At 45.6% G+C, this 12,681-nt stretch overlaps 1 protein-coding gene across 6 annotated transcripts in view; it reads right to left on the bottom strand.

The window, feature by feature from the left end:
• The window catches only part of LOC105470265 (myosin light chain kinase), a 272,694-nt gene that overhangs the window by 109,699 nt on the left and 150,314 nt on the right, over positions 1-12,681 (bottom strand). For all 6 annotated transcript variants that reach the window (XM_071092340.1, XM_011722063.2, XM_011722065.3 and 3 more), the window contains 4 exons: positions 11,184-11,202; positions 9,456-9,991; positions 8,672-8,878; positions 1,795-1,929 (listed from right to left, as the gene is read on the bottom strand). In XM_071092340.1, the coding sequence (XP_070948441.1) occupies positions 1,795-1,929; positions 8,672-8,878; positions 9,456-9,991; positions 11,184-11,202 (897 nt within the window). The remainder of the gene's footprint in view (positions 1-1,794; positions 1,930-8,671; positions 8,879-9,455; positions 9,992-11,183; positions 11,203-12,681) is intronic.

Here is a 12,681-nt window from a genome sequence, read left to right as displayed (position 1 = left end):
AGGGTCTCACTCTTATTACCCAGGCTGGAGTGCAGCGGCTAAGTTTTGCTAACCCTGGCTAAGTTTTGCTTTTTTTTTTTTTTTTTTGTAGAGACAGTTTCGCTATATTGGCCAGGCTGGTCTTAAACTCCTGAGCTCAGGCAATCCATCTGCCTCAGTCTCCCAGAGTGCTGGGATTACAGGAGTGAGCCACTGCTCCCAGCCTCCTGTGGCTGCTTTTATACCACAACAGCAGAGTTGAGAGTTGTTAAAGAGGCTGCTGTATGGCCTGAAAAGCTGAAAATAGCTACTACCTGGCCCTTTATAGAAAATGTTTGTTGATATTAGACTCTGTTACTAGTCCTTAATGCCCATATTGCATTCCAGCCACAAGGAGGCTGCCTCCTTGATCCAATAGGACTTCTGTCCTTTGCGGAGGGCTGGGAGGGAAGGCAGACCTCAGTTCTCACTTACCTACCCAAGAAGACTACAAGGAGGAAGACTAGATGGCACTTCCTCTCACTCACTAAAGACAGCATCTAGCAAAGCCTGAGCGAACTACACCAACAAGGAAGGTTCGCAGGCAATACATCAATGACGCAGACACAACTGGGGACTATTTGGTGCATAAGTGCTGGGGGCCACTGTTCGCTCTCTCTCTTTCTTATTATTTATTTGAGATGGAATTTTGCTCTTGTCACCCAGGCTGGAATACAATGGCATAATCTCGGCTCACTGCAACCTCTGGCTCCTGTGTTCAAGCGATTCACCTGCCTCAGCCTCCGGAGTAGCTGGGATTACAGGCACCTGGCACCATGTCTGGCTAAGTTTTGTATTTTTAGTAGAGATGGGGTTTCATCATGTTGGCCAGGCTGGTCTTGAACTCCTGACCTCAGGTGATCCACCCACCTCAGCCTCCCAAAGTGCTGGGATTACAGGCGTGAGCCACCGCACCTGGCCCACTGCTCTCTTAAGGAGCCTATTCTATTAGATGTGAGAGTGAGCTGAGATCCCAAACCTTCTGTTCCAACCTATCTTCTGATAGATAAAAGAAGCTGGTACCCTGAGGGGTGAGGTGTCCAAGGTCACTTAGACCACTCAGCAGTGAACGGTGCCTGTGTCTCCTGACTCTCAGCAGGGCCTCTTTCACCCTCCCGGGGGACCCATCTCATCAATTTAATGGACTGTTCTCAGTCTTTTTAAGTCAGAGTTCTCCCACACTGTTGAAATTAAATGGTCCTTTAAAAAGAAAAGGGTGATAATATACAGCAAATGATTTTTTAAAGGACCTTACTTGACAAAAAAAGAGTTGGCGAGTCTCTATAGGACTATCACTTTAAAAGAATAACTGGTCTGTGAGGCCAGAACCATCTGCCACTAAATAAAAGGTGAGATCCCTCAAGCGACTTCGAGAGTGGTTCATTAGTTTATTAATTTATTTGTTCATTTATTGACTCAAGAAACATTAATTGAGGGCCCATTATGAGTTTGGCCATATGAAAAGAAATCCAACTGCTTGTGCCCCTATGTGTCAGGCGTCTCATTATCCACTTTATAGAAATGATCTAACTTAATTTCACAATGGCATGATTCCCACCATGCAGATGGAGAACTCAAGGCTCAGACAGGAGTAGTAACTTCCTCAGCCAGTCGGGACCAGGATCCCAGTGCCCATGCTCTCTCTGTGCCCTGTGCTTCCTTCTGATAGCACCGGGATGTCCAAGGCATAAATGGCTCAGAGGGAGAAGTGAGAATTCAGGCACGGCCAAAGGGCCCAGGGGATGGGAGCAGAGAGCTGGAGCAGGGGGCACTCACCATTCAGCAGCCAAGTGATCTGGGGCACTGGAGTCCCCCGTATGGAGCACTGCAGCACAAAATCCTGGCCCTCAATGACGGTGCAGTCCTTCAGGACACTGGAGAAGGAGGGGGCCACCTCCATCACAGCAAGCCCTGTGAGGGAAAAGGACAGGTCAGCTCAGATCACAGCTTGCCCGCTCTGGTGATGCCTGCAGTCACCCCAGCCTCCCAGGCACGCCTCACTGTCCTGGACACCTGGGTACCCCCGGCAGCCTGCCTTTGCCTTATCTCTCTTCACGCTTAGGAAACAGGCAGCGCCAGTGGTGTAGGGACCTAGAGCCTGAAGCAGAGTCACCAGCAGGGGCTTTTTCATAGTCACAAAACACCCTAGCCCTGGGGTGCTTGGAACCTGGAGCCTTCTCTCCTCTGTGATCCAGGTGCCTCCTGTTTGGCCTCGGCTTTTGCTACCCTCGAGCCTCCGGAGAGCTCATTCTGCCTTGTCGGTCCTACTCTACTTTCTAGTGTCTCTTATCTTCTTTAATAAGTCCCATCAGTGATTACACAATCTTGTGAATATCTTTTTACTTGTATAAGCCACAGGCTTACAGGTGAGGCCATTTCCATTTTAAATTATTACAATGATTTTTTTCCAATTCCAGAACTGAATCAAAGGACTCACACGTGCTCCAGTTTTCTAAGCACAGTCTGAGCCCCAGTCTAGGTCAGGGCTCAGAGCTGCCAGGGACCTGGGGATATGCACTAATGGTGCCTGTGTGTAGTTTGAATGCACATTCTGGTTGAGAACTGCTGAGCTGAACTTTCCAAAAGCCTTCTACATCAGTGACTTAGGGGACATTTTCTAGTTTGGGGACCTTAATTAAGAGCAATAGGAATAATCTCTTCTATGACAACCAGAACATGCTGTACATGTGTCAAGGTGGCTGATAGCTGAGAAAAGGTGGAACTGGATTTGGTGCTTAGAAGATATATCAATGGTGCTTTTCAAGACAGCCTATTCAATACAGAGATGAGAGGAAATGCCATATTATACTGCAGGGGTTTATGGGCAAGAAAACTAATAAAATTTGAGGGCCTACTATGTGCCAGGTACTTTTCAAGATGTGATTGTGACAATGCCATTAGGTTGTTCTCTTGAGTTCATTTCACAGATGAAGTTGCTAATTTCCCATAGTTGAACTCAATGCTGAAGCCAGGTTTTACAGCCAGCTCTGACTGTACAGTTACACTTTCTCCTCCAGATCCTAGGGGAGGGTAGGCGATGGGAGGGCAGTGGCAAGACAGAGTGATGGTGTACCTGGACAGGCCTGGCACTGAGGAAGGGTCAGACAGACCACCCGGAGGAGGTGGGGAGGCACCCTCTCCTCCCTTTCCCTTGGCCGGTGTTGAACTCCCTCATTAGAGAAATGCCTTTGGGAGTTATCAAAAAGGATATAGGCTTTCATGCAAGGTCAATTTGGGTTAGAAATATATTCTCTTTTACAAGGCCTGTGAACTTGGACAAGTCATTTAACCTTACTAAAGATCAGTATTCTCATCTAGAAAATGGGTATGATTTTCTTATAAGATTGTTGGGATAACTAAGTGAAACAATTCAGGTACAGCATTTAGCACAAAACCTAGCATAGCACATCCTCAGTGAGTGTTAGCTTTTACTATCAAGTAAAAGCTGCACATAGACTCCACTTGCAGCAAACATAGTCTAGGGATGAAAGAGAGAGTAGGGATAGAGTAGGAGCTTGAGAGGCTCTCAAGTGGAAGGAAGATTTTCTTTTCTTTTTCAGCATAGGGACAACTAGAGCATGCTTGTAGGGAGAAAAAATAGGTCTCTCAACAAGGGAAGGGGAAAGATTGAAGAAGTGGTGGAGGAGTAAATCATTGTTAGATCAGATCCTTGTGAAGATGGGAAAGGATAGAAAGAGAAGTCTTGGGAAGGGAAACAGACAGGTATTCTGCAGTGTAGGAAAACAGAAAGAGAGAAGTCTGTAGGGGTAGCTAAAAGAACACCCATCAGATGACCTGCTTCATGGTAAACTCATCTGCCAAGAATTAACTAGGATGTTTAGGAACCAGAGAAGTTTTAGAAAAGCGAGTGTCTTCATCAAGAAGATACGATGTAGAATGGCAGAGTAAAGACCTCTGAAGATCTACTCCTCCATAAAAGCAACAACAATACTGGCAAAAAGAGTCAAAAGCAATGGTTTCAGAATGCCAGAAATTAACCACAGGCTTGCAACATTCTGAGAGCATTCATTAAAAACAAACATCCAGGTGTGGTGGCTCACGTCTTTCATATCAGCACTTTGGGAGGCCAAAGCAGAAGGATTGCTCGAGCCCCAAGTTTGAAAACAGCCTGGGAAACAGCAAGACTCTTGTCTCTACCAAAAAAATAAAATTAAAATATTAGCCAGGCATGATGGCATGTGCCTGTAGTCTCACTTAGTAGGTTGAGGCAGGAGGATTGCTTGAGTCCAAGAGTTTGAGGCTGTAGCAAGCTGTGATCACGCCACTGCACTCCAGTCTGGGTGACAGAGCAAGACTCTGTCTCTAAAAAGTAAAAACAATAAACAACAACAAAAAAAACCCAAACAACAGTACCCTGCCCCTCCACCCCCCAAAAAACAAACAACAACAACAAAAACAAAACACACAGCTGAATCTTGGTAAGAACAGCAAGCTATGTGCTTTCTCACTCTTGTCCCCCTTGCCCCAGCTCTGGGGTAACTCTGAAAACCAACAGTACCTATGGTACTTGTGAAAATCAGCCACTTAGCAAGAGGTAGGATGGGTTCAGAGCCCCTGAAAAACCCCATCCCTAAGAAAATGGTCACTATTTGCCCTGTCTGGCAGCTCCTTCAATAGCTCCATTTTCAGGGTTGTCTTTATTTAACCTGACTCAGAGTTTACTCTGTGTGGATGGCCCCATCTCCAGGGTGTTTGTTAAAAACAATCAGTAACAATTGTTTAATATTACAGCTACTTGAGACAGCAATATCATTTGGGGCTAACAAGAGTCTGATCAAAAAACTTAAAAGGAAAAACTGGGGAATGAGATGTCCAGGACTTTGAAAAACTCTGACAGATTCCTGAGAACTGAGAAGCCCACATGGATGTGCAGGGCCGTGAGCCTGCCCAGGGAAGATGTAAGAAGGCCCTCCTGTCTCACCTTTGGCTGACTTGGAGCTTTGGTGCAAGCAGAAAGTAAAGGCTAAAGCAGACCTGTAAACTGCTGGCCAGAGCACGGAAGATGGGTGTAACACACACACAGAGCCCCTTGGCAAAGGCAGGGAAAAGTGTTAGTTCAAGGTGTTAAAGGAACTCTCCATTCAATCAATTAGCTAAACTAACTAAGCAGGGACTTCTGTGGCCACACATGACAAATAATCCAGCCTTTACAGAATGAGAGAGGATTACTGTAAATCATGTCTGGTAAATGACTTGTATCCAGAATATATAAAGAACTCCTGCAACTCAACAATAAAAAAGTAAATGACCCAATTAAAACATGGGTAAAGTACTTGAATAGGCATTTCTCTGAAGGAGATATACAAATGTCCAATAAGTATATGAAATGATACTCAAAATAATTAGTCATCAGAGAAATGCAAATCAAAATTGCAGTCAGGCTGGGTGTGGTGGCTCATGCCTGTAAACCCAGCACTTTAGGAGGCTAAAGTGGGAGGACTGCTTGAGCGAGGAGTTCAAGACCAGCCTGGGCAAATAGTGAGACCTTGTATCTACAAAAATAAACAAAATTAGTTGAGTATGGTGGCACGTGCCTGTGGTCCCAGTTACCCAGGAGGCTGAGGTGGGAAGGATCACTTGAGACTGGGATGTTGAGGCTGCAATGAGCTATTATCATGCCACTGCACTCCAGCCTGGGCAACAGAGTAAGACCCTGTTTCAAAAAAAAAAAAAAAATAGATGATTGTGAATGGCTATAATGAAAAAATGGAAAACAGGCTGAGTGCAGAGGCTCATGCCTATAATCCTAGTACTTTGGGAGGTTGAAGTGGGAGGATCACTCAAGTCTAGGAGTTTGAGACCAGCCTGGGCAACATAGTGAGACCCCCACCTCTACAAATAATAAAAAAAATTAGCCAAGTGTGGTGGCAAGCACCTGTAGTCCCACCTACTCAGGAGGCGAGGCAGGAGGATTGCTTGAGCCCAGGAGTTCAAGGTTACAGTGAGCTATTACCATGCACTCTAGCCCCACTGACAAAGCAAGACCTTGTTTTTTGAAAAAAGCAAGCAAGCAAACAAGAAAACAACAAGTATTGGTGAGAATGTGGAAAAACTGCAACACTCATACATTGCTAGAAGAATGTAAAATGGTGAAAAACAGTTTGTTAGTTCCTCAGAGGGTTAAATCCAGAATTACCTTATGACCCAATAATATATGTGGTCTAAACCTCACAGCTGAAAACAGGTATTGAAAACAACTCGTACATAAATGTGCAGAGCAACACTTTTCACCATAGCTAAAAAGTAGAAACAACCACATGGACCTCAACTGATGCATGCATAAACAAAACACACTATATCCATACGACAGGGTATGATTCAGCCACACGGATGAGTGAAGTACTAACACCTGCTACAACATGGATGAACCTCGAAAACATTAAGCTAAGAGAAAGAAGCCAGACACGAAAGGCCATATACTGAATGACTCCACTTAACATCAAATGTTCAGCAGGGGAAAACCCATAGAGACAAAAAGTAGATGAGTGGCTACCAGGGGTTGTGGGGATGGGAGAACAGGGAGTGATGGCTAATGGGTAGGATATTTTGGGGGGGGTAATGAAAATGTTCTGAAATTAGATGATAGTGATGGCCACACAACTCTGTGAATATATACACTGAATTGTATACTTTAAAAGGGTGCCTTTTATGTTACGTGAACTATATCTCAAAGTTGTCACACAAAACACAACAAGATAGGGAATCAACCTGAGATATATTACCCCATGATGCAAACAGGCTAAAAATAGTCCTCTACAAGACTTAGATAAATTCGTAGCAGAAGAAGCCACAGGAGAATCTAGGCGCTCTGGATACGCCATTAACCTGTGGTGGACCTGACACCATATTTCTGTCCCCAACGCAGGGACAGAAACCTGGCCTGGATGATGAGGTTTGATCTCCTAGACCTGTGAACTCTTCCTACTGGCACTCACACCTCCAAATGGCATGGATAATATTTCTTGTAAAGGAATTCACAAGAATAGTAAAAATCCCAGTTAAACAATAGTTAAAATCCCAGTGAATCAATAGTATACAGTGAAAAGTAAGATGCCCCATTCCTTCCTGTGGACCCCCAGTTCCCCTTCCTAGAGGGACTTGTGTGCTCTTCCAGAAATGATTTCTGCACACACAGGCATCTTTTGCATGTGTGTACACAGATCTTTTCTTCCTTTTATACGTGGGCCTGTACTTTGTTCCTCTCCCTTCCTAGTGCATCTTGAACATGTTTTGGCATCAGTCTACAGGATGCTGTCTGGCATTCTACTATATGGATACATCACTAAGTTTTTTTTTCTTTTAGAAATGTGCATTAGGAAAATTTTCAAACATAGACAAAAGTAGACAAAGCAGTGTAGTGAATTCCTATGTACCGATCTCTCAACTTTTATTTGTTATCAATATTATTTTATTGATACTCCTGTCAGTGCTCCCCAAACATGAATTATTTCTAAGTCAAATACAAAAAACCATATCATTTCACCAGTAAATAACTCAGGATATATCTCTCAAACAGATGAACTTACAAAAAAAAAAAGTAATGAGACCACCATCACATCTTAAAACACCACAAATTCCTTTATATTAAATCTTATCAGTGTCCAAATTTTCTTGATGTTCCCATAAAAACTTTTTAAAGATTATCTCAGTCAGAGTTGGTACAAGATTATCAAAAATTATTGTAATTGTTGATGTTACTATATACCTTTTAATCTAAGTTTTCTGTAGGTTGTCTTTTTTTGTTTGTTTGCAATTTGTATGTGGAAAAAAAATGGGTGAAAGTTATTTGTTCTACAGTTTCCAGCAGCCTGCAATTTGCAGATTCTACTCTTGTGGTATTTGTTAATACATTTCTCAAGTGTATGGCATGGGCGGAGGGCCTACACATGCATTTAGAGTAAGGGGGAAATTTTATAGAGATAGACAGGTACAATAATATTTATCATAGGTATGTTATAATAGTGAAAATGGAAATAATTTAATTAATTCAACAAATAACAGCATACCTAAATTAGATACAGCCATTCCATGCAATATTATATGGCTACTAAAAGTCATGCTTTCCAAGAATTGTATAAAAAGATGTTAATATCACATGAGCAAATTGGGATAGAAAGCAGTATACAAATACCACAATGGTAAGTTTGTATAAAAACATTAAAATATAATTTATTTCTGAGTCATAAGATTATATATTGTTTAAACTCCCCACAATGAACACACATTACTTTTATAAACAGACAGTACAATAAACATAAAAGATGTGGGATCCCACATCATCTCACATTACTCTAAACCTGTATATTTAATGAACACTCGGTTCTCTGTGGTTACAAACGTGAGTCACAATACTATTCGAACAGCTGAGGGACCTAGGAAAGGCAGCTGTCAGCTGGGCTGGGCGTGGGGCCATGCATGTTGATTTTGAGGTGATTCTGATGTGAACTCCTGATTATGAATCACTGGCCTGGAGCAACATACTTGGCCCTGACATGTGGTTGGGGGTGACATATCTGTCGGGCTGTGCTCCAAGGCAGGGGACTATAGGAGATGAACCATCTGCAGAAGGTAAAGCACCCCATGACTGGTTGTCCCACAGAGAATGCAGGGTGACCCGGAGAAGTGTACTCACTTTCCACTTGGAGGGTCCAGCTACAGGACACCTGGCCTCGGGCGTTGGAAGCAGTGCAGCTGTATGTCCCACTGTCTCTGGTCCGGGCTCTCAGCAGGCAGAGGTAATGGGAGCCAGCATCTTCATAAACCTCAATGCTGCCCTCCTGTCTCCTCACGGGGGTGCCTTCCAGGAACCAGGCCACTTCAGGCTTTGGAATCCCTGAAACTACAGGGCCAGGTGAAGAACAAGAGCTCCCTGTGCCCTGGAGAGCATCCCGTGCTTGTGAGGTAGGCGGGGAAGGCGTGAGCTGGAGGAAAGGGCTCAGTCTGGTGTGGAGCTGCCCTCCCACCTCTGAGTCTGCTTCCTCACCCTCAACCACACTCCACAAGACGAAACCTCCTGAGACAGAGTCAGGGGCCTTGAGGAGGATGAATACAGGGTGATGGGCCAGGTCTCCAGGTCGGCCAAAGCCAGGCAAGGGGACGAAAGGGCGGAGGAGACCATGAGGTTTGTTTTCTGATGTTGGCAATAATGAGGGTGTTTCTTCTAGGGTGGTAAGAACAGGGCCGGTACTCTATCCAACAGCAAACCACAGGCTGCTGTTAGGGGTCTCTCCAGAGTAAAGGGCATTTCTACAATGAGTCCCTCCTGAGGGGAAGGCCCCGTAAGGTGGTTTTCTAGGGGAGCTAGTCCAAGAAGATGTGTGGATATAGGAGGTGCAGACCAGCTGGGTGCTGAAGGAAGGGAGTGGCCACCAAGGGGCTACATTTTGGCAACGGTGACCCTAATTACCTCTACTCACCTTCACATCTGAACTTGACAGTTTGATTTTCCCTGACCTCCTGGCTTTGGGGCTTGCTCTCAAATTTGGGGAGTGCTGAATCCTTCTGGCCCTCCATGGGGATTATCCTGGTAGCAGCCTTGCTCACAACGTCTTGGCTCCCCAGGCCAGGCTGCCTGGTGGGGAAGGTAGCTGGACGGGGTGCAGCTGGCCTCTTCCTCTCTTCTCCAGAAGGCGATAGGGCCCCCAGGCCTGGTGCTCTTGGTTCCAGCTGAACTCTTGCGGCCTGCAGGGTGATGGAGCTGGAAGTCGTCTGAAGGACCGGGGTCTGCGGGGCCGTTCTGGGCGAGTCCTTGCATGACTCCAGCTTGGACTCCCTTGGGGGCTGAGGCTGGCTGTTTGCAGCCCAGGCTGGGGAACCACCTCTCTGGGGGCTGCAGCAGTTCTTGCTTTCGGCTGCAGCCTCCAGACTGTTCAGTTTCAACTCCTTTGAGATTACATTGGTCACCTCCCTCCTGACGTAGGAATTGGTGGCTTTTGTTTCTCTCCCAAATGACCTGTGTGGTGGTGAGGGTGGGGGTAGGGTGGGTGAGGAGAGGGGAGAATAGAATGATCATCTGGTTACTCACAAACATTACTCATCACAAGCACGGATTCCAGGGGTCACAAAAGCCCACAAGTTAAGAGCAAGTCAGAGCATCTTTCTCTGCAGTGTGCCCAGTTTCCCAAGCCAGAGCACAAGCAGCCATTCCCGGCAAGTGCCTGTCCTGCAGCCCTGCAGAGCCCTGCTTTCCCTACATTTCCCTTCTCCACTGGTGCCTCCCTAGTTCAACCCCTGCCTTCGGTGTCCCATGTCCACTCTGCCCTCTCTAATCTATTTTCTATACAGCGACTATAGTCGATCTTTTAAAAACATTAATCAAATTATGTCATTTCAAGCCCGAGAATTTTCCAACAGCTTTTCCACTACATTAAGAATGAAACTGAGCCCCACAAGAGGGCCCACAGGAATGCCAGCTCTGGCTGCTCCTGATCGTACAGACACCGTCCCATCACTCACCAGGCTGTGGCCACACTGGCATCCTTCTGGGTCCCCATGGGCTCACCTCTTGGTTCACAGCTTGTACACACTATCCCTGCTTTTCGGAGCACACTCCCTGAGCTTGTCTTCACCAGTTAACATTCCTTTGCACAGGTCTGAGCTCAAATACCAAGCTCCAAAACGGCTTCCTGGCCCCTCTATTCTAATCAGTGCCTTCCTGTTGTCCTTCCTCACAGACACATCCCAGTTGGTAACGAGCATTCGTGTAGCTCTGCCGAAGCCCTCCTCTACGCCCACCCCTGCACACCCAAGCATCTAGCACCGAGCCTCACACACAGGAAAGAGGCTCCTGCTGGATCTGGGCTGGATGAGGGAACAGAGTCCGCCCTGGAATGAGGAAGGTGGCCTTCTCAGAGCAGTTCTTCCTCAGGACGCTAACCAGAGAAAAGACTGTGTAGATACTGAGAAAGGTGGTGATAGAGTTTTCCAGTCTCAATACTGACAGCAACCTGAGATAGAACCTGTGTGTCATATTACACTAGGAGAACAAGAAAAAACACCCAAAATAAAACAACACCCTCCAAAAGGCCAATTCTTCTGTCCCATAAGATGATTCAGAAATTCAGGGCATTTCTCGATAACATCCCTTCTTTCTTTGCAGGGCATTTCAAGATGGAAAATATAAAAGTCACAAAGCCTAGACATACCTATTGGCACTGTCCAAACCTGGAAAAAGGGGGAAGGGTGGAAAGACTGTTAGTAGAATGCTGTATGCACCAAGCTTTCCCTCCCCAGACACTTCCCCATCACCGTGGTCCCACCCTGCTGGCTCCTTCCAGCTTCCCTGGTGCTGAACGTCTTTGGCCTGTGAGTTCCCCCCAGCTCTGGAGAACATTGTCAAAGCTTCAGGTGCTGTCCTTTGGGCTTTTTAATAGTGGCTGGTGCTACCATATCCTGAGGGCATGGAATCTATTTCTGTTCACTAAACAGAAGGAAAAAAAACCAACCCAGGTACAAACATCTACTGAAAATTCCAAACCCAAACGCTGTAGCCTACCATTGTACAGAAAAGCACACTGTTAATGTTACCCAGTTCTCCAAAGAAAAAACATAAAATACATATTTTTCCTGCTATATTTTTTATCAAATTTTATCATGGTAGATTTCAAAACATACAATAGTAGAAAGACAGAACAAACCCTGACAGCCATCACCACGACTAAGGAGATAATCACATTTTGCGGGTCTTATCTATCCATTTTTGTTTTCTTTTGTTTGTTTTTGAGTATTTTAAAACAAATATCAGGCACCATATTTTGTCATGAAGTCCACCAGGAGGGAACAGCTTTTAACTCAACGCCAGGGCAGGCACACATTTCTCTGGGTGTCTGATGGCAGCTCCTTATCCAGCAGTGAGCCACCAAGTCAGGTTCTCTGGTCAGGACAGGATTTCTTGTTTTAATGATGTCAAGTGAAATAGAGAATACCAGCACGCACTGTGCACAGTACAGTCGGGATGGTTTCCTGAAACTTGCTTACCTACATATACATGTTTTGGGTTGCAATGTACTGTGAAATATATTTCTCTCTGTAGATTGTGAAAAATATCCGGGCCAAAAAAAGTAACGAGCAAGGAGGAATCGTTTCTGAGAAGGAGATGCAGAAGAGAAAAATAAGAAGAAAAGAGGGGGACACAGAAGGAGGAAGGACTGAAAGCCACTTCCCTTCCTGACCCCCGAGTTCCTGCTCCAGTAAAGTGACGTGCAGCCCCTTCCCCATCCACGCACTCCCTCCTCAGCCTGGACTTCCTTGACCTCCTGGAAGGACCAGCCTGGACCTCCTCAGGAACCAAGGAAGTGTAAGGAGGAGACGTGTTCAATGAGACTTCCAAGGAAGAACTGACAGGGCTGATGACTCAAGGAGAAAGAGGCAGGGGTCAAAAGGATGCTGGAAAGTCCAGTCTGGGTGTGAAGAAACATGGGAACCCTGGTAGAGGGTGTCAAGTCAAAGGATTGCCTGACTTGAAGGACAGAGTAAACTATGAGTAAATTCTGGGCAGGTTAAATTTGGGGTGATGGCAAGATGTTAGCAACGTTCATTCTTCCAGTTGGCAATCACAGATACAAAAGCGAGTCCGGGTGAGAAGAAAGGACTGAAGACATGGAGGGGGAGAGTAGGGGAACACAAGGGAAGGTGGCAGCCAAG

Source organism: Macaca nemestrina, chromosome 2 (assembly GCF_043159975.1).
Source record: "Macaca nemestrina isolate mMacNem1 chromosome 2, mMacNem.hap1, whole genome shotgun sequence".
Lineage (NCBI taxonomy): Eukaryota > Metazoa > Chordata > Mammalia > Primates > Cercopithecidae > Macaca > Macaca nemestrina.
This window is presented reverse-complemented; position numbering and strand designations above follow the sequence as displayed.